At 37.8% G+C, this 26,606-nt stretch overlaps 1 protein-coding gene across 3 annotated transcripts in view; it reads right to left on the bottom strand.

Moving 5' to 3' along the window:
- LRP6 (LDL receptor related protein 6) overlaps positions 1–26,606 on the bottom strand; it is a 175,393-nt gene that overhangs the window by 20,268 nt on the left and 128,519 nt on the right. For all 3 annotated transcript variants that reach the window (XM_042247517.2, XM_004006855.5, XM_004006856.5), the window contains exons 11-17: positions 25,801–25,985; positions 24,831–25,157; positions 15,605–15,807; positions 13,313–13,524; positions 12,256–12,446; positions 4,630–4,839; positions 2,311–2,436 (exon numbers count right to left, since the gene is read on the bottom strand). In XM_042247517.2, coding sequence (XP_042103451.1) covers positions 2,311–2,436; positions 4,630–4,839; positions 12,256–12,446; positions 13,313–13,524; positions 15,605–15,807; positions 24,831–25,157; positions 25,801–25,985 — 1,454 coding nt within the window. The remainder of the gene's footprint in view (positions 1–2,310; positions 2,437–4,629; positions 4,840–12,255; positions 12,447–13,312; positions 13,525–15,604; positions 15,808–24,830; positions 25,158–25,800; positions 25,986–26,606) is intronic.

The following is a 26,606-nucleotide window of genomic DNA, read 5'->3' as shown; positions in this document are numbered from 1 at the left end:
AAGAATGAATCTCAAAATATTACAGTAAGCAAGAGAATCCAGACACAGAGTACATACATCATGATTCCTTATGTAAATTACGTTGAAAAATAAGTAAAGCTAAACCATGGAGATGGAAACTACTCCAGGAAGAGAACTGGGCGCCAAGACACAGGGAACTATTCTTAATGACAATACTGCATGTCTTGATCTGGGTGGGCTTCCCTGAGAGCTCAGCTGGTAGAGAATCGGCCTGCAATGGAGGAGACCTTAATTTGATTCCTGGTTCGGGAAGATCCACTGGAGAAGGGATAAGTTACCCACTCCAGTATCCTGGTCTGGAAAACTCAATGGACTGAACAGTCCATGGAGTTGCAAAGAGTCAGACATGACTGAGAGACTTTCACTTTCTTTCACTTGAAATGGGTGCTAGTAACATCACTACACATCTGTTAAAGCACACTGACTATTCGGTTAATACATATGTTAAAAACAATCACTAAATAGGAAGAAAAAAATACTGGTCTTTTAAAAGACACTTTCTAAATGAAAGGTGATATCATTGATTCAGTTTTATCTGTATCTACATAAAGGCATATTTTTCTAAGATTTGCCTTACTGGAGCAATAATCTAGCATTCTGACATGGAAACACTTGCTTTTTTTTTTTTTTTTTTTAAATTATGGCTCTGGTGGCTCAGATGGTAAAGAATCTGCTGGCAATGCAGAGATCCAGGTTCAACCCCTGGGTCAGGAAGATCCCCAGAGAAGGGAATGGCTACCCACTCCAGTATTCTTGCCTGGGAAATCCCATGGACAGAGGAGCCTGGTGGGCTACAGTCCTTGGGGTCAGAAAGAGTTGGACACAACTCAGCAACTAACACACACTTTAAGCAACTAGATTCTGTTTTGGGGCCTTCCCTTATAGCTCAGCGGGTAAAGAATCTGCCTGCAATGCAGGAGACCAGGGTTTAAGCCCTGGATCAGGACGATCCTCTGGAGGAAGAAATGGCTACCCACCCCAGTATTCTTGCTTGAAAAGAAATCTCATGGACGAGGAGCCTGGCAGGCTACAATCCAAAGGTTCGTGAAGAGTTGAACACAACTGAGCAACTAAGCACACACAAAATACATGTAACAAGTTTACCATTTTAACCATTTTTAAATGTTCAGATCAGTGCATTATATATATTTACATCATTGTGTAATACCTGCTATTCTGGGGACAGATACTTCAAGAACCAGAGCTTAACTTTCCCTGTGCACAAAGCTGATCTCCCCAACCAAACTGCATTCTCTGTGTCAAAGATCTTCACATCTCCTGCGGTCCAGACAGAGATCCTCATAGCTACTACTCAATACATGTCATTTATATTTTTTTAAAAACTTGAAAGTTAGAAGAATAAAGTATTCTTATAATACCATCTTATCAATAATTTTTATATTTTGAATGTAAACCCTTTCAATCTTTTTTTCAGAGATTTACTTTTTATGTAGTTCTCATCACACAATAAAACACCATTTTAATATTTTTTTCCCACCTGAGCCAACTTTGGGCTACATTTTTACATCAGTTTATGATCATAATTTTTAACAGCTACATAAGCTCAGTTATTTTATTAAATCATTTTCCTATCATTAGAAATTGTTTTTAAATTCCCGCCACTATAGAAAACAGTCCTTTTCCGTTGGCTGAATTCACATAGAATTATCCCCAGCAGGAGAATTTCTGAATTAAGGGAATAAATATTATAATGCATTTGATGCTACTATACTATGCTTTAATAAAGGGATACACCTTTGTTGTGGTCCTATGAGTAACTGAACCAATTTCACTACAACATTACTACTACTCAGTGATACCTTAAAAAAATATTTTTTTTTTTTTTATTGGCTAGATAAGTAAGAGAAACAACAGGCAACTGCTGATAGATCTGAACAGAAGAGTATTCTTTTCACTGGATACATTCGCAACAATGACACATAAACTGACAGAATTCAGTAGATTAAGATTACAGGAGGTGGAATTCATTCTTGTTACCCTTTGAGGGAGCAAAAACTACTTCATTATTAAGAAATACACTCGTTTACAGTTATGAGTTTCTCCCTAAAAGGGCTCTTCTGCCTTAGGCCCAGAGTCACGTCACACCTATCTCTGGTCACGATGCATTCAATCTTAGAAAACCCCAAAGCCTAGGATAGTGCAGATGTATGAAATACAAGGCACCAATCAAGTTAGGAGAAAGTAATTTCACTGTCAAAGAATGCTAGACTAAGTTTTGGAACATGTGATTGGAATTACACTTTTAGAAGAAAATAACAACATATTTACCTCCACATAATAGCTCATCTTGAAGAAGAACCAAGTGCATGGGGCAAGAACACCTTGTAGTACCATCTCCCTTTACAAGACAGATATGTGAACAGCCACCATTATCCTGAGCACAAGGGTGCTGTCCTGCAAGAAAAGACGAAAGAGAAGAGAATGAGAGAGAAAAAAAAGAAAGGGAAAAGAATAGCAAGGGAGGGAGGGAGGAGGAAAAGCCCAGCCAAAATCAATTATTTATGAGTTACCAAGAAAATCAAATTCAAAGTTCCTTTGGACTTTATTTCCATTGAATATAATTACTCACACCATCTCTACACAATCTACAAGAAAACAAGGACAATTTAAGACACAAAATATTTATATGTAGCCACTGTCTTTACATATTTATACATAAAATATTTTAAAGTATTTAAAGTAAGGTAATGGTACAGCTCATGTTAATTTTTGTGAGTAGGAAAAGCTGATTACTCAAAGTAAAAAAATTGCTGGGGAGAATGCTGAAATCTGGATCTTATTCTCTCTAAACTATAAAAATTCTTCTAAAGATTTTTAACTTTCTGAGAGAGACGATGATTTTGCCCAAAAAGTGTATTCTAAGGAGGAATCTGCTAAAAATTAATAGCTGTCAGAAGAAAAAACAAGTTCACATGAATTCAACCACTCAGAGACCATCATAATTATTTGCTTGGTCAACCACAAAAGAACTTGCAATGTTACAAACGTTTGATTTCTTCCTATTTGGGTTAAATTAAATAAATACACTGTCAGGCACATTTCAAAGTCTGTCTCATAAGTCTCATAAGTTATATTTAATGAAATCATTGCTCTGACTTCTCTACTTAGCTCACGTCCAAAGCAACTTGACAGCTATCATCCCAGAATACCAACAGCAAATGTGGCCACCCATTTATCATCTGACTCTGTCAGTAACACATCAGTCCCACTTCACTGTATGCTGACAAGATGGAGAGAGTCAGCTATGCACAAACGAGCAGACGCGCCATACTACACAGACGTCCCAAAGCAGACATCAGTCCTCGGATCAGAACGTACAACCTATACTGCAGTGTTTCTCAACCGTTTAATTCCAAGATACTCTTGATAAACAGTCTCCTTTTCTTCAATGTTTTTAGAAATTTTGAAAAATAAAGTTTTTCTAAATATAAACCAGATTTAAGTGTTGAACTATAAAAAAGACACTCCCCCTGAAATTCTGAAAACACCCATAGATTTTCTGTCATAAAAAGCTCATGTATCAACTGAATACGTAGCCATTACATCATCTCTACCTTATTTCTATTAAATACTCAGCATGAATTACACGTCATAAAATAGAATGACAATTCTAACTATTAAATCTCAAATACCTCTAATTAACTTCTAAGTTCACGAAGAGTGACAACCCAATAGACTTGAACAAGCTACGGCGTTCTCATTCCTGTTTCCTTCTTAAATACTCCAATTTGATTGGAAAACATTGTGCTGAGAAGTTCAGGAGTGAATACTTCTCTCACTAGTCCTCCATTTTAACATCTGCATTCCTGATGTAACTGTGTAAGACCTACAGTAGTGACTGCTGGGACAGTTCATCCGATGAGAGATATAACAGTATTATGTTAATAGAGTTAATAGTATTAATTACTGTTAATATTAACTTATTAATAATGTTGATACTAACTAAAATATTAATACTAACTCTAATATTAATACTGTATTAATAGAGTTAATAGTATTATATTAATACATATTATCTAAGCCAAGATGACTAGTCATTTTTAAGTTTTCAATAATTTATGGCCACTTTCCTAAGCCGTGAATTGAAAAACTTAACCAAAAGGGGAAAAAACAAGCACTTATTAAGCACAGTCTTCTCTAAGTTTATATACTAATTTTTAGTTTGTTTTGTTTTTGTCAAAGAATAGGTTTATTTTCATGATAACTATATTCATCATTATATAAATGTTAACTTCTGCTTCTGTGGAAACCATGGGGGTGTACGGATACAGGCTCTACACCAGTATTCTTAAAACGGTGAAGGGGAGAAAGAGAAAACATGAAAAGCAAGTCCTTGCTGTTCCTGGGTGGGGAGATTTCTGAAAATGAGACACACCATTCCTTTCTCTAACTCTTGTTTTATAGGGAAAACAAGTTTAATATGAAAAAATTTCCAGGCAAGGTTTTAAAGACATGAAGACTTTTTAAAAATGGCGAAACTAGAAGTGTATGAAAATCTTAAAATAGAAGACACACAACATCTTAATTTTTGTCACTTCTAATAACAAACATGAATCTTGGGACTAGCAACACACCATCAGCACTTACTATATTCCTGAAGATTCAGCTCCTTTACTGCGTGAATGTCACTAAGCTGGGCAATTCGAGCCTGGACTTTGGTTCTACCCTCTCGACCTGTCATGTCAATTTTTTCAATCATTTGCTGCTGCTTATCGATCCAGTACAGCCAGTTTTCAAACACAGTCAGTCCCACAGGCTGTAGAATGTTGGTGTCTTCTAATACTATTCGGTTGGCCCCTTGGAAAGGAGAATGTTCAACAGAAATGATTCATGTAGTCAAGTCATACATTCAACAGCAACTGACTGAAAACCCCGTTAAGATTCTAGAAGTACTGAGAAGGAAAATATAATAAGCTCTCCAACAGAAAACTTAAAAATCTTTCTCAGAAGATAACAGACTAGACATTTAAGTGCAATCAAGAGCAAATTAAGTGTCCAGTACACAGCAAATACTGAGTTCACAGAAATGTAGAAAAGAACTTTAGAGCCATTTTCAAAAAATATTTTTTTAACCAGTCCATTTTTTTCCAAATAAATCTTATGAGGATCTCTAATACATAAAACATACAAAACAGTGCTTCTCTATATGAAGTAGTGGTGGTGGGCAGAGTACTCTGTGTTGTTGGCCACGCAGACGTGCTGAGCACACTCACGGCATCTGTGGAGAACAACAGCCTCACTCACGCACTCAGCCACTCAGAACACTGGCAAAGACTCATACATTACCTGGTTCAAGCTTCGCCTCAAAATAAGCATTTCTAAAATACCCCAGACACAAAGCCAGCCAGATTCTGGAACGGCAACCAGTTCTGTTACTGAACTATGAGAAAGTTTTTTCACACCATATGCTGAAATCTGTGCCCCACTCCTCACCACCCCAACTGTTTCACCCTCATTCAAACAGAAAACATATATCCATTCGTTCCCTCTTCCTCCTAATCATCCTTCAAATATCTATAGAACTTTTCCCTGGTTCTTAATTGATGAGTTCAATCAAAGAAAGATACTAGCTTAATACTTCAGAAATATCAGGGGAAGTTCCAGGGAAGAGCCAAGCATAAAGCTAAGCTTAATAAATGACGAAAGGCGGGGACATACATGAGAAGGCACTAAGTCAACACTCAGATCCATGGAGAGTTAAACACAAGTCTATTTACGAGCCCTCCTAAAAATCTACTAAAATGATAGTAAACAATGAAGGCATAATAGGCATAAGGAAAAATAGGACATAAGAGTAGAAAAGCAATAGAAAATTTACAAGCTGGATAAGAGACAAGCAACAGATCTAGAATATTAATCTCCTATGAACCTCCTTTCAAGTAGCTAGTAGAGGATGCGATCTCTCAGGGAAAAGGAATGAGCCAAAGAAACAGAAACTAGGAAATAGCAGGTTTAGCACCAAGACAACTAGCAAGCACATCTCCGGGATAACGGTGAAAGGAGACTGGCCAAGAGCAAGCCAATCCAGATTGACTGAATCAGGATGATAAAGAGGTATGTCTTCAGTGAAACAGGAAAAAAACAAAAAAAGATGGATTGGTTGCTGCATCTGCACATATTGAATCAATATTTAAATTAGACAAGAATAATTTCAGAGAGGAAAAAAGCTGCAAAAAGAAATGAAGGTGATGGCTATATTTCCATACCCACAAATAACAAATAATTATGAGCTTAAAAATTATGATTTAATTTTTTTAAAAAAACTCAGTTTTTAAGATGAATGGGATAATTTTTTAGCTGGGTGGATGATAGAAAAGTTCATATCGGTATTTTAGTAATATATGGTTTAAGACAGCAAATTCTCATCTTCAACCAAAAAAAGTCAAATTGTGATGTCTAAAATTTAAACATCAAGAAGCAGCTGTTTTAAATCAGATATTTTAAAATGACTCTTGATTAAACCATCAGAGATGCCTCTAAGAGTAGGAACTAACAGGAGGAAGGAGCAGAGCAGTAAACTTGGATTTTGTTACAGGTCAAGTAGCATCACTTGCTTTCCACATTTACATGTATTATTTAAATAAAAATTAAAATTAAATTTAAAACAGCAGCAGAAAGAAATGATAAAAAAAAAAAATGAGTTGTTGGTAGTGTAAGGATGGCCTCAACTGAACAACTGGGGAAAATGAGGAGAAGTCAACAGTGCTGCTGGAGGACCCAAGATCTACTCTGAGAGCAGTTAAAAAACACCAGAACCAGCAATGAAAAAACATACTTATTCAACAAACTAAAGCATATACTAAATCTACTCCAGTATAAAAGACTTAAGTAGAAAGACAACCCATGACAAAAGTATAGGATTATTTGTGAACATATAAAAGGAAGGGGGAAAAGAAAGAAAACCCTATCAACATTAAATCAACCTTTTTCAGAAAACAGGAAAAAAGGAAATGTTTCTTTTTATGAGGCCAATGTAACCTTGATGGCAAAACTCCAACAAGTACATTATACTGGTAAGAAAGGAAAATCATGGGGTAATCTTTCTCATGAACACAAATGTAAACATCTTAAAACACTACCAAATCAAATTCAGCAATATAAAAAAGGGATAATGTATCAGGCCAAGTTTGATTTATTCTACAAAAATAACAAGAGTTCAGTTCAACTCTCAGTTGTGTCCAACTCTTTGCGACCACATGGAATGCAGCATGTCAGGCTTCCCTCTCCATCACCAACTCCCGGAGCTTGCTCAAACTCATGTCCATAGAGTCAGGGATGCCATCCAACCATCTCATCCTCTGTCATTTCCTTCTCTTTTTGCCTTCAATCTTCCCCAGCATCCGAAGAGTCAGCTCTTCACACCAGGTAGCCAAAGTACTGGAGTTTCAGCTTCAGCATCAGTCCTTCCAATGAATATTTAGGACTGATTTTCTTTAGGATGGACTGGTTGGATCTCCTTGCAGTCCAAGGGACTCTCAAAAGTCTTTTCCAATACCACAGTTCAAAAGTATCAATTCTTTGGTGCTCAGCTTTCTTTATAATCCAACTCTTACATCCATACATGACTACTGGAAAAGTCATAGCTTTGACCACAGTAAGTTGTCTAGGTTGGTCATAGCTTTTCTTCCAAGGAGTAAGCATCTTTCATGGCTGCAGTCACCATCTGCAGTGAATTTAAAGCCCCCCCAAATAAAGTTTGTCACTATTTCCCCATCTATTTGCCATGAAGTGATGGGACCAGATGCCATGATCTTAGTTTTCAGAATTTTGAGCTTTAAGCCAACTTTTTCACTCTCCTCTTTCATTTTCATCAAGAGGCTCTTCAGTTCTTCTTCACTTTCTGGCATAAGGGGTGTCATCTGCATCTCTGAGGCTATTGATATTTCTTTCGGCAATCTTGATTCCAGCTTGTGCTTCATCCAGCCTGGCATTTCACATGATGTACTCTGCATATAAATTAAATAAACAGGGTGACAATATACAATCTTGACATACTCCTTTCCCAATATGGAAGCAGTCTGTTGTTTCATGTCCAGTTCTAACTGTTGCTTCTTGACTTGCATACAGATTTCTCAGGAGGCAGGTAAGTGGTCTGGTATTTCTATCTCTTGAAAAATTTTCCAGTTTGTTGTGATTCACAGTTACAGACTTTGATATAGTCAATAAAGCAGATGTTTTTCTGGAACTCTCTTGTTTTTTCTATGATCCAACAGATGTTGGCAGTTTGATTTCTGGTTCCTCTGCCAAGAACAGAACTTCCTTAATCTGATTTTTAAAAGTTACCTGCAGAAAAACCTTAGCAAAAACCTAATAATGAAGTATTGGATGCTTTCTCCTCAAATCATGGCAAGCAAATACAAAATGAAACAAAAATACCTAGAGATTCTATTATTTTGTTCAATACTGTACTGGGCCGGGGGGTGGGGGTGGGGGGGTACCGGGGAGTGGTCCCCAGTCAACGTAGTAAGGCAACAAGGAAAAAAGGACTGAAAAAGAAAAAAATAAACTTTCCTCATTTGTAGACAAATGATTCCGTAACACAGAAAATTCTATTAACAATTTAGCAAGATCACTGGGAACAAACTCAATGCACTAGGGTAGGAGAAGAAAAGAAAAACTGTATTTCTGTATTCCAGCCACAGCCAGAAAATGAAATATTAAATATTCAGAATATTCTTTACCACTAGCATTCAACAGCATTAAATACCAAAGAATAACTCCAATGAAAGATAGGCAACCTCGATAGAGAAAATTACAAAACACTAAGGGAAATTAAAGTTTTAAATATATGGAGGGATATACCATGTTCATGGTTTAGAAGACTAATAAAAAGATAACAATTTTTCCTAAATCGCTATAAACTTAAAGCAAGGCCACTCAGAATTCTACTAGGTGTTTTTGTTTTTGGTGGAAACTCAGAGGCTGATTCTAAAATGTATATGGAAATGCAAAGTGTCAACAACTGCCAAAGTAATCTCTGGTAAGAAGTATTAAGGTAGTACTAATCAAGGTAAGAAATACTAAGGATAAACACTGCTAGATAAATCTGCTATAAATTAAGGCAAGACAAAGACAAGGTGACCAAGGGAACATTAGGGTCCAGAAATACTCATACAAATATAATCACTTTATCTGCAACAAAAGTAACAGGAAAAAAGAGTAGAGGAAGAAGGGTCTTCTCAAAAGAGATGGTACTGAATCAGTCACAAGGAAAACAAAATTAAACCCGTCTCACATTGTGCACAAGAATAAATTCCAAATGGATTAGAGATCTAAAATAAGACAAGTTAAACAAAAAAAATGTTAGGAAAAAAAAAACAAGAAAATATCTTTGTAACTAAGCAGTAGGCAAACATTTCTTAAACATAACATAAAAGAAACTAATCATACAGGGAAAACTTAATAAGCAGTGCAACACTAAAAATATGACTTCTTTTCATCTAAAGACACCACTGGGAGAGTGAAAAGATAAATCACAAGCAAAGATTTATATAAAACATATCTTTTTCTATAGAGGCAAGTATAAAGATGTACCAAAAAGTATTACATACGACTTTTAAATGGAAAGATACACCAGTCATAAATGAAAAGACTGAATTCTTTAACCATAACAATTCTCCCTGAATATGTATGTAACTTAATACTGCATTAATACACTGAATAAAGAATTTCTAGAAATCAGTAATAGAAAAATGGGCAAAAACTAAGAATTGCAATTCACAGAAGAAACATGAGTGAACAATAATTTCAATAGCAAACAGAAAAATTTGTATTCTATTAACAATCAGATATACCTTTAAAATTATTGGATTGGTAAAAATTCAGAAGTCTAACAGTACCAAGTACCAAAGGAAAAACTCATATACTTCTGGAGGGGATTTTAAACTGATACAATCACTTTGGAGAGCAGTCTGAACAGATATATTCAAGTTGAATATATACATACCACATTACATGGCAATCCCACTATTAGGTTCAGACTACTGCTTTTAATGGCAAAAAAATTGGAAACAGCAGTTTAGATAGCAGAATAGAAGTAGAGAAACTATAGAATGATCATACAACGAAACCACTATTTAGCAAAATAACTAACAGATTTGTGGCTCAATAGGGACCATCTCAAAACTGATATATCTGAAAAAGGCAAGTGAGAAAAGAATACATGAGACTATATTAAGTTTAAAAAGTAAAAAAGTTTAAATTTGTATCAGTATACACAGTAAAAAATACACACACAGAGAGCAAACCATGCATGGCAAAGAAACACATCAAAAGTTGCCTCTTAAGAAAAAGGAAAGAAAACAGAATTGGGGAAGGAGACGCAAGAGCTTCAAATTCTCCCTATGTCTTTTCAAGAGAGGAAGAAGGGAGGTTCAAAAGCAAATATGGCCAAACACTAAGATTTGACTAAGTTGGATGGCGGAAATTCTGTACTTTCTGTATGTTAGAACCATGTCATAATTAAGAGAGGAGAAACAAACAAAAAAAAGTATAGAAAAAAAGAAAGCTAATTCATTACAGTATCAATAATGATAGTGTTTTGGATTTTCTTTTTTCTTTTCTAAACTGTCTAAAGAACATGCATCACCTCTATTTAAAGAAAAAAAATCCTAAATGAAGAAAAAAGAGTAAAGGAAAAGTAGGGGAAAAAATCCACTGACATATTAGTAAGGGCTAAAACATGAATATAAGTAACTATTAAACAAATGAGATGGGATATAAGAGATACAGGTGATCAATTAAAGTAAAGAATATACTGTGCAAGGCGTGTGCATGACAGTTTGGAATCAAAGAAAACATAGTGGAAGGGAGTCTTTTGAACCTGACGAGAGAACTTGTTTAGTTTTTGAAAAATTACAAATACACTGAAATATATAAAACTTTAAATGATATAGAAATACTCTTAACATTATTAGCATGCTAAACTTTTAAACCTTTCTCAAGATATATTTGCTTGCATATTTTTCAGGGAATACACAAACATACATGTTTACTAATAGTTTATACATATATGTGCAATGTATGTGTGTATATATATATGCATTTATGTCTCTCTGTGTACAGGATATATTGCATTTTTGGAGGCAATCTGCCAGTGTATATAGTATATAGTGCGTGGGCATATATATATGTCTGTGTGTGTCTGTATATATATAAAACAGTTTTAAATTTTAAATAAAACTAAATCTTAATAACATTACACAACTTAATTTTAAAAAATCATCCTTCTATGTCACTACACACCTCATCTATTGAATGACTAATATTTCACACACTTATATATTAAGATGTATTTCTGTACATGTATTCTTTGTACATATTACAAAGAATGCTCAGCACATACCCCTGTACAACTGGTTCGGTATGTCTATAAGACAGCTCTCTGAAATGGAAATTCACCGGCACCTTTCCCTCTGAAAAGGTTCTACCAATTTTACTTCACAAAAGTATATGAGAGCATGCCACTTGTTACGTTTCTGGCCAATGCTGGGAATAGTCAACTTTACATTTTATGGCTCTCATATAGTGTATTATTTTAATTTCATTTCCTTGATCACCAGTAAGGCCACACAGAGTATCTGGACTTCAGAAACTGGGGGTATGGAAACAACTGTGATTGTAAACAGAGGGTCTCAGAGAAATGAAAAAGTACATTTGAAGATCAATAAATTATTTAATTTCATTAAAACACATCAAGAATGTTAAGCTCATTTGCATTTATGATGAGTTTGTGAAAGACAAATACCAGTGTAAGCATTCAACCAGACTTTTTTCTTTGGGTTATGAGACTACCCTGGAGGGTTTTTTCAGTATGGCAGTGACATGATTAGAAACCATGCTTTGGAAAATTAATTTAGGAACAGTGTGTAAACTTCCAGGGAGGAAAAATCAACAGGGAGGAGACTAATCATAGGCTAGAATTCAGGCCATAGATGATGAGAAGAAAAGCAGAGTGGAAGAATTAGAAAAAGAGAAGAGATGCATTCAAAACATACTATTTACAGAGCCCAAATCAAGAAAATTGGCAAGTTATTAGATAACAGATGGGAGTAAGCATTTTGATGGTTAAAGAAAAAGTGCTTCCCAACCAACTTGCTGCTGACTACTCTTAGCGAATAGAACTGTAAAGAAATGTGTACAACAGAAGGAAAATACAAATGCTATCAGTGAATCATCTCAATTATTGAAACAGAAATAATATTTCTTGGTTACCTGAAAGATCACTGCTTTCAATTCGCCGGAGATCTGAATCAGCCCAAAAGAGTTTGCCCAATCTGCTATCAAGAGCTAAAGCAATTGGTTTACTTAAACCACTGAAAAAGAGGACCTCCCGTTCTGTTCCATCTAAAGCAGCTCGTTCAATTTTGGGAGACCTTTCCTGAAGATTGGTAAAATACATATACCTGAAAAGAAAGGAGGAAACTCTAAGTTTACTGAAGTAAGAAACCACACAAAATGAGAATATTTCTGTTAAGACAAAAGCAAGTAGAATAATATTGTCATTTTTTAAGGTTTTAGAGTTTTTTAAAAGATCATGGAATATATTTCTTAATTTCAAAAACAGTAACAAAGGTTGCACAGAAGTTCTTAGAGAGTTAACTTTCAGGAATTAATAAAGCAAAATGTTAGACACAGGCACCCTTATGCTTTTGGAATAATACGATAAATGAAAGATATAGCAGTAATCAGATTTGGACACAAACTTTTAAATTTCTTTTCTAGTCCATTTCATAACTGAAAATAAGTCATATGTGAATTATTTCTTATATTTAACTTCTTCAGTTCATCTCTTGCCTGTAACTCTTCTGAAGTAAGCTACTTTCCTTGCTGAATTCCTTATCATTCATTCATATTCAATTAAGTACTATTAACTGAATGCAAAGCTCTGTATTAAAGACATACTAGTTAGCTCTGTATTAAAGACATACTAGTTCTTATCATAAAGGAATCTAAAGCCGAGAAAATACAAGCCTGAAAATAATCAAGTATAAGGTAAACTGGAAAGGACTAAAGAGGCACAGACATAGACTAATGGGCATATAAGAGAGGAGGACGTCACATTCGGGGGAGGGGCGCACAGGGGAGATCAAGGGGAAATTACTGGAGGACGACATAGTTCCAACAGTTCTGGAGGTATGGGTAGAAACGACAGATGAAGCAGTAGTGACTAAGGAAAGACATTCTAGGCAGAAAAACAGAGAAAGCAAGAATATAAATGGGATAAACAGGAAGGCTGATGAGGGTTTCAGACTCCCCCTTGGTAACATACCCTTTTTCTGGGTTTACCACAATGGCTCGAGGTCTGTCTTGCTCGCCCTTTAGCACCACTCCAATTGATCTCCCATCTAATCTCGTTACATTAATGACATTGGTGGCCTCGCAAGTCCAATAGATGTAGCGGCTATAAATATCAATGCTGAGGTCATAGGGCTGGATTTCTAGGTTCTGATTCGGAACTGAGCTCACAACCACAGTAAAGCCCTAAAGAGGGAAAAAGAAACATACACAGAACATGAGACTCCAAGCCAGACAGCCCTGAGATCACTCACAATACTTACACGCACATGGTCACACACCTGAGTGGAAGTCTTAAGTTTCAAGGGACATTTCTTAGTGCGCATTTCAAATGTTCCCTTGGTTATTATGACATAAAGCAGAAGAGTGGCAGAGGCTGTTTTAGTTGCTCTAAGAACATGACAGTGCACTGATGAGACACAGGAGTGAGAAGGTGGCAGCTGCTTCCTATAAACTCGAGACAGCTGTGGCTAGAAGAACACTCTAGAAATAGCTCTAAAGCAGTGGTGCTCAACCAGGAGCAATTCTGCATTTGCAAGTGCCCCTGGAGAAGGAAATGGCAACCCACTCCAGTATTCTTGTCTGGAGAATCCCATGGACAGAGGAGCCTGGCAGGCTACAGTCTAGTCTATGGGGTTGCAAGAGTCGGACACGACTTTGCAACTAAACCACCACCTACCAGGGACACTGGTCAATGGCTGGAGACATTTCTGACTGCTACACCTATGGGGGTATAACTGGCTTTTAAAGGGGCAGAGGCCAGTGCATGCGTGCTTAGTCAGTCATGTCCAACTCTTTGCAATCCTTTTGGACTGTAGTCCGCCAGGCTCCTCAGCCCATGGGATTTTTCAGGCAAGAATACTAGAACGGGCTGCCATTTCCTTCACTAGGGGATCTACCCGACCCAGGGATGGAATCTGTGTCTCCTGCATTGCAGGGGTGGATTCTTTAACTGCTGAGCCGTCAGGGAAGCCTTGCTGAACATTCTTTAGCCTTGCTAAAATGTGATATATAGGTCAGACCTCCCCCACACAGAATTATCCAGCCAAAAATGTTAATAGTGCATAGTTGAGAATCTCTGCTCTAGAGACAACAGCAGTTAGTCAGGGCTACAAACCGCATCTATCAGTCATGTCCTCTAATCCTCAAATCTACCCCCTCAAAACAATTAAAAAAAAACACACACACACCAGGCACTGTTCATCTGTTTTATCTGCATAAATGGTAGTTTATTTACTCGGCATCTCCAAGGTAACACTCCTTACTGAGGCTGTCTCATTTATTTGCTACGTCCTTGGCTATAAAACAACAGTTACAATTTCTATCAACTAGTTATCAGCCAATCAGTCCTGACCTACACAGTGTAAACTGCATCTGTAATATACAGCTATAACTATACCTTGAATTATCTCTCAGCAGACCTAAATACATTATCTCCTCGCTCTTTTTTTGGTCAGATCAGATATTAAAAAAAAAACTAGCAATCTAATTTTCATACATTAAAAATCTAACAACATTAGTGCTACAAGGAAGATGATAAATAATTATTTATAGTGATCCTGGTGTAATACTGCCTGGACACAAAAAGAAAGCAAATTATGGACAGTGGTGTGTGACTCATGATTAGAATGTAAACACAGATAAGATGTGTTGATAATACTTTCATTCCTATGCCACAGTCACCAAGTAATATTTACCAAAACAAAAACAAAACCAAAAACCATTAGATTAATAACAACATATCTTAGATGCTTTTAATTTTACTGAGATTGTGTTTTATGCTTCCCATTCTCTGAAACTTTTAAATGATAGTTACTAGTAAAAGAACTACTATTTATAGAGTACCTATTGTGTAATAGGTAATGGGCTATGTGCTTTACATTCTTTTCACCTAAAGATTCTTAAGAATCCTAGTGAGTGACAGAGCTGAGATTAGAACCAAGGGTCTGTTTGCTTTCAAAGTTTCCAACACTCCATGTAAACGAAACAAAATATAAAATGGAATATAAATGGATATGGGTGGACTGACAAAGTCATTCTAATATATGAGCAGAAGTTATTTTAATACAATACAATCTTCATTTCAATAGCACTAGCAAACAACTGTTTACTCAAAGATCATTTAGGAGAGAAAAAGTGCTGCCAGGTTCAGAATTCCAGCTTTATACACACACACAAGCAGAGTCATTGCATAAGTAGACTAGGATGGCCAGCTGGTCCAATAACTACACAGAAGAACCAGATTTTGAACTGAGCCCTGGATTACCTGGCTGCCATCTTCTTGTGCTTTTCGGATCATGTTTTGTCTTGAGTCAATCCAATAGAGTTGCTTGTCCAGGGGGTCATAGTCAATGGCCCGGACATTCCGAAGGCTGTGGATAGGAAGGATGATGTCAGGGCTCTGCTGTTCATCAATCACCATGCGGTTGATGGCGCTCTTCTGACTGAAGAGCAGGAAAGTAGTTGGAGCTTAAAGAGAGAAGGAAGCAAATATGAAACAGTTATCCTAAGTCTCAGATCACTCAAAGATTTGATTGGTCTGTTGTCTGTATCTCACAAAAACAGACATGTATGTTGAAGACCTGTATGAGACAAAGCCCTTTGGAATGCCTTCAGAACTCTTAGAGGAAACACTGATCACACTCTGGATACTAAACCAGTTATGAATTTTACGCTATAACACAGCCAACTAGCCAATTTTTCTCTGTCCAATGTCCACAGTGGCATCATCACAGGACACCTGATTTCAATGAAGCATTTGACAAACAAAATTCCCCTGTCTACCAAGTAAATAATCCTAACTCCTCCCTCATCTATTCTTGTGGGTGAAAGAAGTCTGGGTCTCCACAGGTCAAAAAAGAGACTTCAATAGTGGTTTTAGTTTCAGTTCTCACATAATTTAGTCACTTGATCTTAACTACAGCCTTCAACCTCGTGGGGTCGAAATTTACTCAACTAGGTTATGGTTATGCTGTCCTGCTCACTGAGTTGCTGTAAGAATTTTATAACACGAGTAAAAATAAAAAGGTAAGGTATCATGTCAATTGTACAATGTTGTTGTTCTTTAGTCACAAAGTCATGTCTCTTTTACAACCTCAAGGACTGTAGCCCACCAGGCTCCTCTCCATGGGATTCTCCAGGCAAGAATACTGGAGTGGGTTGCAATTTCCTTCTCCAGAGGATCTTCCTCACCCAGGGACTGGACCCACATCTCCAGCACTGGCAGTAGGATTCTTTACTACTGAGCCACCAGGGAAGCCCCAATTGTACAATACCTGAACAAAAAACCTATAAGACATTATATAAATGTCAAGTAAAAATAGCTATTGCTTATCATCAGTAGTGGCAATAATAAATGTGGTGTTAGTACGAATGAAACAAACCCTCATGGGTTGTAGATATATAGGCTTTGTTTTACACTGTGGGGATGTAATGGTTGCAAGGAGAGGGAACCATTAAAAAAAAAAAAAAATTCACACACTAGTTGATGCCTGAAGTCTATGAAACAGGGAAATGCAGCCGAGACAACACTTCCCTGTCCCAGGGACTAGGCCTCTGATTACTATGCAGTCATCTTTAAGGAGGAGAGTATCTAGAAAAGAACACCATCTGACAACGCTACCAAAAACTTCAAAGTCTAACAGTCTTTTTTAAAATCTTCTTTAAAACAAATGTAAAAATTCCCAAATTATACACTCTACTCTTGTTGGTCAGTCATCACCTAAATCCAGCAGAATTTTGTCCTTATCAGGGATATAAACACAAATGGCCAAAACAGAACTCCTTGCTTTATCTCCTCCTAAACCCCATTCTTCACAGTGTTAAACCTACACCCATATGTACATCAGTTTAAATCTTGAAGAAATCACTGCTTCTCACAAAGAAACTTGGTATTCACAACCCCGAAATTCTGCTTTAAGTTACCCACTGGCTCAAAGTCCACACCTAGCTTGGAAGATTTAAAAAATATTTCAGTGACTCCACTGCACTCTCCATTGTGTAGAGTCCAGAGCATACTGATTTAACAACTTTCAGCAATTTTAGTAGAACCAACACCTTAATTAGTAAGAATACATGTCACAACAGAGTAGTTAACAAGTCTCCCATTAAAAAAAAAAAAAAAAAAAGAATTATTTTTTGGCAGTACTACTTCCTTATAAATCAAGAAAATAGGGGAAAAAAAAAAAAAAAAGGTCCTGATAGTAAGCTTCCAACAAAATAGCATATTAAGACATACAATGAAACTCAGAAGAAAGACCCCATAGTTTTAGCTGCCTAATTTTCCTGCCTGGGAAATAATTAATCAAATATATATTGGGCTCCTAGTTATGTTTCACTTTGTATTGTTTTTTTCTTTCTTTGAGTCAAATTTTAACCTTTAGTAAAACATTTAGTAAGCTTTCACGATTAAGTGTTCTAGAAACATAGATGATGACAAAGCCAAATATGGCTCCAAACAAATACTCATTTCAAAAAGTCTATGGATGACATTAATTACAGTTGGCTAAATAGTTCCAGGAGGAAGCTGATATTTTGACTTATTTACAAAAGGGACAAAGAATATGCAGTTCTGTAAGCCTAAACCCATGCTAATTTATGTCACCTCTAACCACCACCCCCTCGTCTCTTGCAGAAGGCTTCAAAACGGTCCTGTCGGGCTGTCTCAGTGTTGCACTCCCACATGCAGAAGCTGGAGGAGAAGGTGTAAGCAGGCAGGAGCTTTTCAGCTCTCCTCTGAAGACACAAGTGTTCGCCTAAAGCTTAAAGAAAGGTACCACTCTGGTATAAGAACATTGTAAGTGACCAGCCCAAGCCCACCACGATGGATTGTGCTATCTCTGAGCTGTGCCAAAGGCCTCAAGCGGACTTAAGTCCAGGCTGCACCTGGGTAGCCAAGTCAAGCACCTGTGCAGCTGCATGTGCCCAGAGGAAACACCTTTTCTCAATGTGCACAAAGATGCCACAAAGGCCAACTGCTTCAGTACTGAACACAGGATTACACAATGTGGCCTCCTGCTTCCTCTCTGACTTAATCCCTTTACACTCTGTTCCAGAGACACTGGCCCCCAGGTGTTTCTCCAACATGCCAGACATGTTCCCCTCTGCTTGACAGGTCTTCTCCCAGGGAGCCAGCAAAGCTCATTTCCTCACCTCCCTCAGTACCTGACATAGTGTCACTTTTATGCCAGGACTTCTCTCGTGATCCTATTTAACATCAAGATCCTCCTACGCACCCTTTCCTGCTCATAATTTTCTCCATAACACTCATCTCCATCTACCTCATGATACAGTTTACTTATTTAGTTCATTATCTATCCTGATGGAACGTAACCTCCACAAGGGCAGGGATTAATGTCTGTTTCATTCAGCAATACATTCTTCATTGGCTCAAATAATGCCCAGTGTGGATTAGCTGTTCAGTAAATATTCACTGAAAGAATACACGAGTAAACAAATGAAGAAAAAGCATGAGATGACATCATTAAGGAGAGCCCTGTAGCCATGATTTTGAAAGAAAACAAAATTTTTTCCAAGAACTGGGGGAAAAAAAGAAACAAGCATTCATTTAGAACCTCCAACATGCCACACATCATACTAGATGTCTTCTAGTCCCCCAAATTATTCCACTTTACAGGTGAGCAAATAGAATAGTTAACTAATTTGTAAAGAAAGGTTAAGAAACTGTTCCCAGGTCACAAAGCTGCTGAATGGAAAAGCACCTGTTTTTCCAAATCCTGTCTTGCTTCTTCATTCTTCTACTGAACAATGATTTCTTGAATGACTATTATTTACTGAAAACTATTTTAGGCACCATAGATATACATCAGTTAAAAACACAGGGAAAAAAAAATTGCTTCCTGGAGTTTACATTTCAATAAACAGACAGTAAGTAATAAACATAATAAAGGTGCTATAGTATATATAAGTAATGAATTACACAGTATACCGGAGAGTGATTAAGAGTCATGGGAAAAAGAATTGTAGATAAGGGGGACTTGGCAACGCGAGACAGGGTGGAAGGAGGACTTGAAACTTTAAATAGGGCAGATTAGGTCTCTCTGGGGAGGTCACGATTAAGTCAAGACATGGAGGTGAAGTATATGCATGCAAATATCTGCAGGAAAACATTCCAAGTAGAGGAGCTACACAGTACCACAGTCCTGAAGCAGCAGTCACTGGCACCTGTGAAAAGAGCACTGAGGCTAGCATGACTGCCATGGAGAGAGAAAGCACAGTAAAAGCTGCAGTCAGAGAAGCAAGGCGGTGGGGACGCTGTGAAGGAAATTGTGCAGGAACTTGTAGGTCATTAGAAGAACGAGCTTTTCACTCCTCGTGAAATAGGAGCTTTTGAGCAGAAAAAGGCCATGATCTGATTTAGCTTTTGAAACACAGGTCCAGGAGTAAACAACACAACGTTAGAAAACTTTCTGAGGGCAAGTACTTTGTGTTAAACTTCTCTTGTAATCTCCTTTGGGATTTAATACACCTATGCGCAAATATTAAATAATACACGTTACAAAAAAAGAATACATGGACAGGAAGCCTCTGGAAACACTGCTGATCATCTCAGAAACAGCCCAAGAGAGACATCAGGGACACTCAGCAGTGATTTCTCATAACCTTCATCTACCACCTAGAACACACTGGTATAAACATCCCAAACAATGATCTCGAAAGGCCTTTCCATATTCTTCTATCTCCATCCTCCATCACTTCTTACCCCTATTTTCTCCTTCCAAAGTCAAACTCCTTTAAGAAAAAAAAAAAAAGTCTACATGACATATACACTATTATCCCCTTTCTGTGCTCCATTCACTTGTTGATCTATTTCCATCTTTCACTGTTACTTTCCTGAAATTATGTTCTTTCAGGATTATTAACCATCTTGCCCAAATATCCAGTGGATATTTTAGGCCTCACCTTACTCAGCCTCTCAGCAGCAATCACAACACGGTCCTACTCTGAAACAGTCCTCTCTCCCACCTCATGGGTCCTATCCTTTGGCCTCTCTGGCTGCTGCTCTACAATGTCTACTGTGAACTTTCCCTCCTCCAGCAGAGCTCCTGAGGTTACCAGACCCCTCCTTTTCTCCAGACCAGGAACTGGCAAACTATGGCTCACAAGGAAAATCTGGCCTGCTGCCTGTTTTTATAACAAAGTTTATCAGAACTCATCCAAGTTTAAAAACACATCATCTGTGGCTGCTTTCACGTCACAGTGGACAGGGCTCAAGAGGTGTGTGAGAGACCACAGGCTTCACGAAGCCTAAATATTCACTCCCTGGCTCATTAAAGAAAAGGTTTGCTGACGGCCAGGTATACAGTTCAGTTCAGTTCAGTCACTCATTCGTGTCTGACTCTTTGCGACCCCATGAATTGCAGCACGCCAGGCCTCCCTGTCCATCACCATCTCCCGGAGTTCACTCAGATTCACGTCCATCGAGTCCATGATGCCATCCAGCCATCTCATCCTCTGTCGTCCCCTTCTCCTCCTGCCCCCAATCCCTCCCAGCATCAGAGCCTTTTCCAATGAGTCAATTCTTCACATGAGGTGGCCAAAGTACTGGACTTTCAGCTTTAGCATCAGTCCTTCCAAAGAAATCCCAAGGTTGATCTCCTTCAGAATGGACTGGCTGGATCTCCTTGCAGTCCAAGGGACTCTCAAGACTCTTCTCCAACACCACAGTTCAAACGTTATCAATTCTTCGGCGTTCAGCCTTCTTCACAGTCCAACTCTCACATCCATACATGACTACTGGTAAAACCATAGCCTTGACTAGACGGACCTTAGTCTGCAAAGTAACGTCTCTGCTTTTCAATATGCTATCTAGGTTGGTCATAACTTTTCTTCCAAGGAGTAAGTGTCTTTTAATTTCATGGCTGCAGTCACCATCTGCAGTGATTTTGGAGCCCCAAAAAATAAACGTCTGACACTGTTTCTACTGTTTCCCCATCTATTTCCCATGAAGTGATGAGACCAGATGCCATGATCTTCGTTTTCTGAATGTTGAGCTTTAAGCCAACTGTTTCACTCTCCTCTTTCACTTTCATCAAGAGGCTTTTAGTTCCTCTTCACTTTCTGCCATAAGGGTGGTGTCATCTACATATCTGAGGTTATTGATATTTCTCCCAGCAATCTTGATTCCAGCTTGTGCTTCTTCCAGTCCAGCGTTCCTCATGATGTACTCTGCATAGAAGTTAAATAAGCAGGGTGACAATACACAGCCTTGATGTACTCCTTTTCCTATTTGGAACCAATCTGTTGTTCCATGTCCAGTTAGAACTGTTGCTTCCTGACCTGCACACAGATTTCTCAAGAGGCAAGTTAGGTGGTCTGGTATTCCCATCTCTTTCAGAATTTTCCACAGTTTATTGTGATCCACACAGTCAAAGCCTTTGGCACAGTCAATAAAGCAGAAATAGATGTTTTTCTGGAACTCTCTTGCTTTTTCCATGATCCAATGGATGTTGGCAATTTGATCTCTGGTTCCTCTGCCTTTTCTAAAACCAGCTTGAACATCAGGGAGTTCATGGTTCACGTATTGCTGAACTCTGGCTTGGAGAATGAAACGCCATTATGGTCAACAAAAGAATCCAAAATGCAGTACTTGGATGCAATCTCAAAACGACAGAATGATCTCTGTTCGTCTCCAAGGCAAACCATTCAATATCACAGTTATCCAAGTCTATGCCCCAACCAGTAACGCTGAAGAAGCTGAAGTTGAACGGTTTTATGAAGACCTACAAGATCTTTTAGAACTAACACCCAAAAAAGATGTCCTTTTCATTATAGGGGACTGGAATGCAAAAGTAGGAAGTCAAGAAATACCTGGAGTAACAGGCAAATTTGGCCTCGGAATGCGGAATGAAGCAGGGCAAAGACTAATAGAGTTTTGCCAAGAAAATGCACTGGTCATAGCAAACACCCTCTTCCAACAACACAAGAGAAGACTCTACACATGGACGTCACCAGATAGTCAACACCGAAATCAGATTGATTATATTCTTTGCAGCCAAAGATGGAGAAGCTCTATACAGTCAACAAAAACAAGACCAGGAGCTGACTGTGGCTCAGATCATGAACGCCTTATTGCCAAATTCAGACTGAAATTGAAGAAAGTAGGGAAAACCACTAGACCATTCAGGTATGACCTAAATCAAATCCCTTATGATTATACAGTGGAAGTGAGAAATAGATTTAAGGGCCTAGATCTGATAGATAGAGTGCCTGATGAACTATGGAATGCGGTTCATGACACTGTACATGAGACAGGGATCAAGACCATCCCCATGGAAAAGAAATGCAAAAAAGCAAAATGGCTGTCTGGGGAGGCCTTACAAATAGCTGTGAAAAGAAGAGAAGCCAAGAGCAAAGGAGAAAAGGAAAGATATAAGCATCTGAATGCAGAGTTCCAAAGAATAGCAAGAAGACATAAGAAAGCCTTCTTCAGTGATCAATACAAAGAAATAGAGGAAAACAGCAGAATGGAAAAGACTAGAGATCTCTTCAAGAAAATTAGAGACACTGAGGGAACATTTCATGCTAAGATGGGCTCCATAAAGGACAGAAATGGTATGGACCTAACAGAAGCAGAAGATATTAAGAAGAGGTGGCAAGAATACACAGGCAGAACTGTACAAAAAAGATCTTCACGACCCAGATAATCATGATGATGTGATCACTAATCTAGAGCCAGACATCCTGGAATGTGAAGTCAAGTGGGCCTTAGAAAGCATCACTATGAACAAAGCTAGTGGAGGTGATGGAATTCCAGTTGAGCTCTTTCAAATCCTGAAAGATGATGCTGTGAAAGTGCTGCACTCAATATGCCCTCAAGTTTGGAAAACTCAGCAGTGTCCACAGGACTGGAAAAGGTCAGTTTTCATTCTAATTCCAAAGAAAGGCAATGCCAAAGAATGCTCAAACTACCGCCAGGTATACACCTTCTCCCTAAGTGCCCATTTTAAATACATGCTGGCATTTCTAAAACTTATGCCCCCTTCCCTGAGCTAGAGATTCCTCTATCTAATTACCTATTTAATGTTTCTATTTCCCATGGGAAAATCCACATAAACCTGACTAAAATTACTTTTTAATTGTTCTTGAAAATTAATCTTTCCCATTTATTATCAACTGCTCAAATAAAAAATCTAGGCATCATCCTGCTTCCTCCCTCCTCTCCTTCTTCATATACAATCCATTACCAAGTTTCGTTCATTCAAAATACATCCTGAATCCATCAACATCTCTCTACAACTTCCACCACTTCAGTTCAAACTGACCTGCGTTATCACAGCAGTCTGACTGACTTAGCTGCTCCCACTTATTTTCCTCCTCAAATACAGTCTCCAGAGCAATCAAATCATGCTATACTTTATTCAATTTTCACAGCAATCCTACAAGGTAGTTACTATTACTATTCCCACTGTCCAAATAAGAAAAATCAAAAGGCTTAAAAAAATCTCTGACTTGCTTCAAGTAAACACAAACTAATGTGTGACAGAGACTCCAAATCATTCAACTATAAATTGATGTTCTTTCTTTCTCAGAACTAAGCCTTGGGTGAGAACACATTAAATCCTTGCCTAGGTGACCTCCTATACTTTCAGGCACAGAATAAAGTAATTTCAGTCATTCATTATATCCAATATCCTATAGCAACTGTTACCTTCTAACATAGTGAACCATACCCTACCTTTCTCCTACAAATCTACTTTTCCTGATCTAATTCTCTATTTCTTTATCGTATCTACCAATTTCTAATTTGTTCTTGTGTATCCAAAAGACATGGACGTTCACACACATGTGAGTCATACATCAGGATTCCCCAAGCCAACAATGTTTTGTCATACACTGTGTCCTGGCGTTCCAAGCAGAGTGTGTGTGTGTGTGTCTTTGTGCATGTGAACCCAGATTCATGGGCTGGATGAGACGACCTGCTACCATTAGCTAGAATAAGGTGGCAAGCACTCACTGTGTTCAGAGCCTGTGCTCTCTAGCTTGCCTCTCCATCTACTTACTATTGTTTCATACTGGCTACATTTACTCATAAGCCTGGCCTCTTGCACACTTACATTTTTCATCTTTCACCTATTCTGTGAATTTCAAAGGACAAGCATATTACATTTTGTAGAGTCTCTTTGTGTACTATTTGTACTGTTCTTTTCTTCCCTCACATGAATAAATATGAATTATGTCTAGCACACGAGCATGTTCTCTCAAAGAAACTATGCAAATTTTGCTATTCATGTTTAATCCCCAAGGATAAAATACTTACTTTTCCTATAATATCAATTTTTCCATAAAATCAACCAGTTATTACTGAAAAACCTGCACTTTTTCACTTTTAGTCCTTCTCTTTTATACAAACAAATGATCAACTCTGGACTTTGACAACTTCTCCCTCTAGAAAGAATATGAACTACAGTGTTTTCAAAAGCACGCTTCCTTCTCTAACTTTAGTTTGCATTGAGGAGGGGAATGCAGCTTACCACTGCAAGTCCTGTTGTCAGCATTCAGAGAGTAGTGGGCAGGGCATCCACAAACAAAACCTCCAACTGGCACGGCCAAGCAGAGGTGGGAGCAGTGCCCATTGCTGGAAGCACACTCGTTCCATCCTGCCTGCCGTGAGGAGTGAAACACGAGGATGTCCATCACATAATCCAAGTGGCCTTGAATGATGGTGCGGTTTTGGCCACTAGTTTTGTTGGCACGCTCAATGCTGCGTCGGCTCCAGTCCGTCCAGTAGATGTAATCTTGGTACTGAGTTAAGCCAAAAGGATGAGGCAAGTCATCTGCTATAACTTCACGGTTGAGTCCTGTTTTCAGAAAGGCAGCAGACAGGGGAGACGCAGAAAGATGTAATATGTGAAAAAGCGAGTCTTGTTGGCAAAGAAAAAGAAAAGGTAACATTTAAAACATTACTTTTGTAAGCAATTTAAAGTAGAAAAATTCCTTCAAAAGCAATTCTAAAACCAGACAAGTCTTCTGAAATCAATCCATCTGCAGTCTGACCCCACAACTCAAACTAATATTTTTTTGTTTTAAAAATCACTGAGTTTGTTTAAACTCATGTAGACGGTCTATTTTGACTGTGGTCTTATTTCCCTCCATAAAGGTCTACAGTTCAACTCTCTTTCCTTCCATAAAAAGATGGAAATGTATATATTTATTTTACTGCTACAAAAAGTCACTTCAGAAATATCCAGGGAGTTATAAATTTCAACATAAGCCCAACAGTAATGAAATTTCCACATATTAAAGAGATATGAATCCAAGTCCTTGGCCCACTATTAATAAATAGGATACAATGTGAGACAGAGGATGAACCTAGACATTCATATGAAGTTTTATTAACAGTATCATATCTAACCTATGGTAAACAGCAGCCACTGATTTTTTTCACAGAAAGGATTATATACTATCCCTCTGAACAACAACAAAAAAAAGAGTACAGCTTACCAAGCATATTTGAAGACTCTATCAAGTTGGTGTCCAGGTCTGTCCAATAAAGCCTCCTTTTAGCATAATCAATGGTTAAGCCGTTTGCTCGTCCTACATTGGGAACTAGCGTAGTACGTTCACTTCCATCCATGGCAGCTCTGTCTATTTTAGGTTTTCCACCCCATTCAGTCCAGTACATAAATCTAAATTCAAACCAATGGATACTTAACATTTCACTTTTGATTACTTGGGAGAAACGATCATATTCATGTATGGTAACTAAGTAAATTTAAAGAAAATATACACTAAATCAAGGAAATTGGCAAAGCAAAATCAAAGCTATTAATTTTTTCAATTACATTGGCAGTCTCAACTAAATATTTTTTCTCATATCCTAAAAAGGAAGTGAGTCAACTTTCCTTAGTGTTTCCAATGAATCTGTTCCATCCAAAACCTAGGAATTGGACACAAACCCATGGTTTCCTTATTGCAGCACTTGCATTTATAAAACTAATATTCAAAAAGAAGATAGCAAAGGATTAAAGTGCTGGTCTCAGAATTTGACTCACTTCAGAACAAAATACATGTATTTCTGAAGACAAGAAATTCGACTTTTTAAATTTTTAAAACTTACTTTCTGATTTGTGTAAATCACTCTCCCAAAAACCAAGCTGCCGCAGTACATCAAAGGTACAACTTAACAACTGTGAACTGAAGTTTAAAAGCAAAGTTTGAAATGCATTTGGTCACATTGTCCAAGGTAACATACTACTGAATCGCACACATCCCTTAGTGTGTCAGCTGAGCAATGAACACTACTACTA

This window comes from Ovis aries, chromosome 3, assembly GCF_016772045.2.
Source record: "Ovis aries strain OAR_USU_Benz2616 breed Rambouillet chromosome 3, ARS-UI_Ramb_v3.0, whole genome shotgun sequence".
In the NCBI taxonomy this organism is placed as follows: domain Eukaryota; kingdom Metazoa; phylum Chordata; class Mammalia; order Artiodactyla; family Bovidae; genus Ovis; species Ovis aries.
This window is presented reverse-complemented; position numbering and strand designations above follow the sequence as displayed.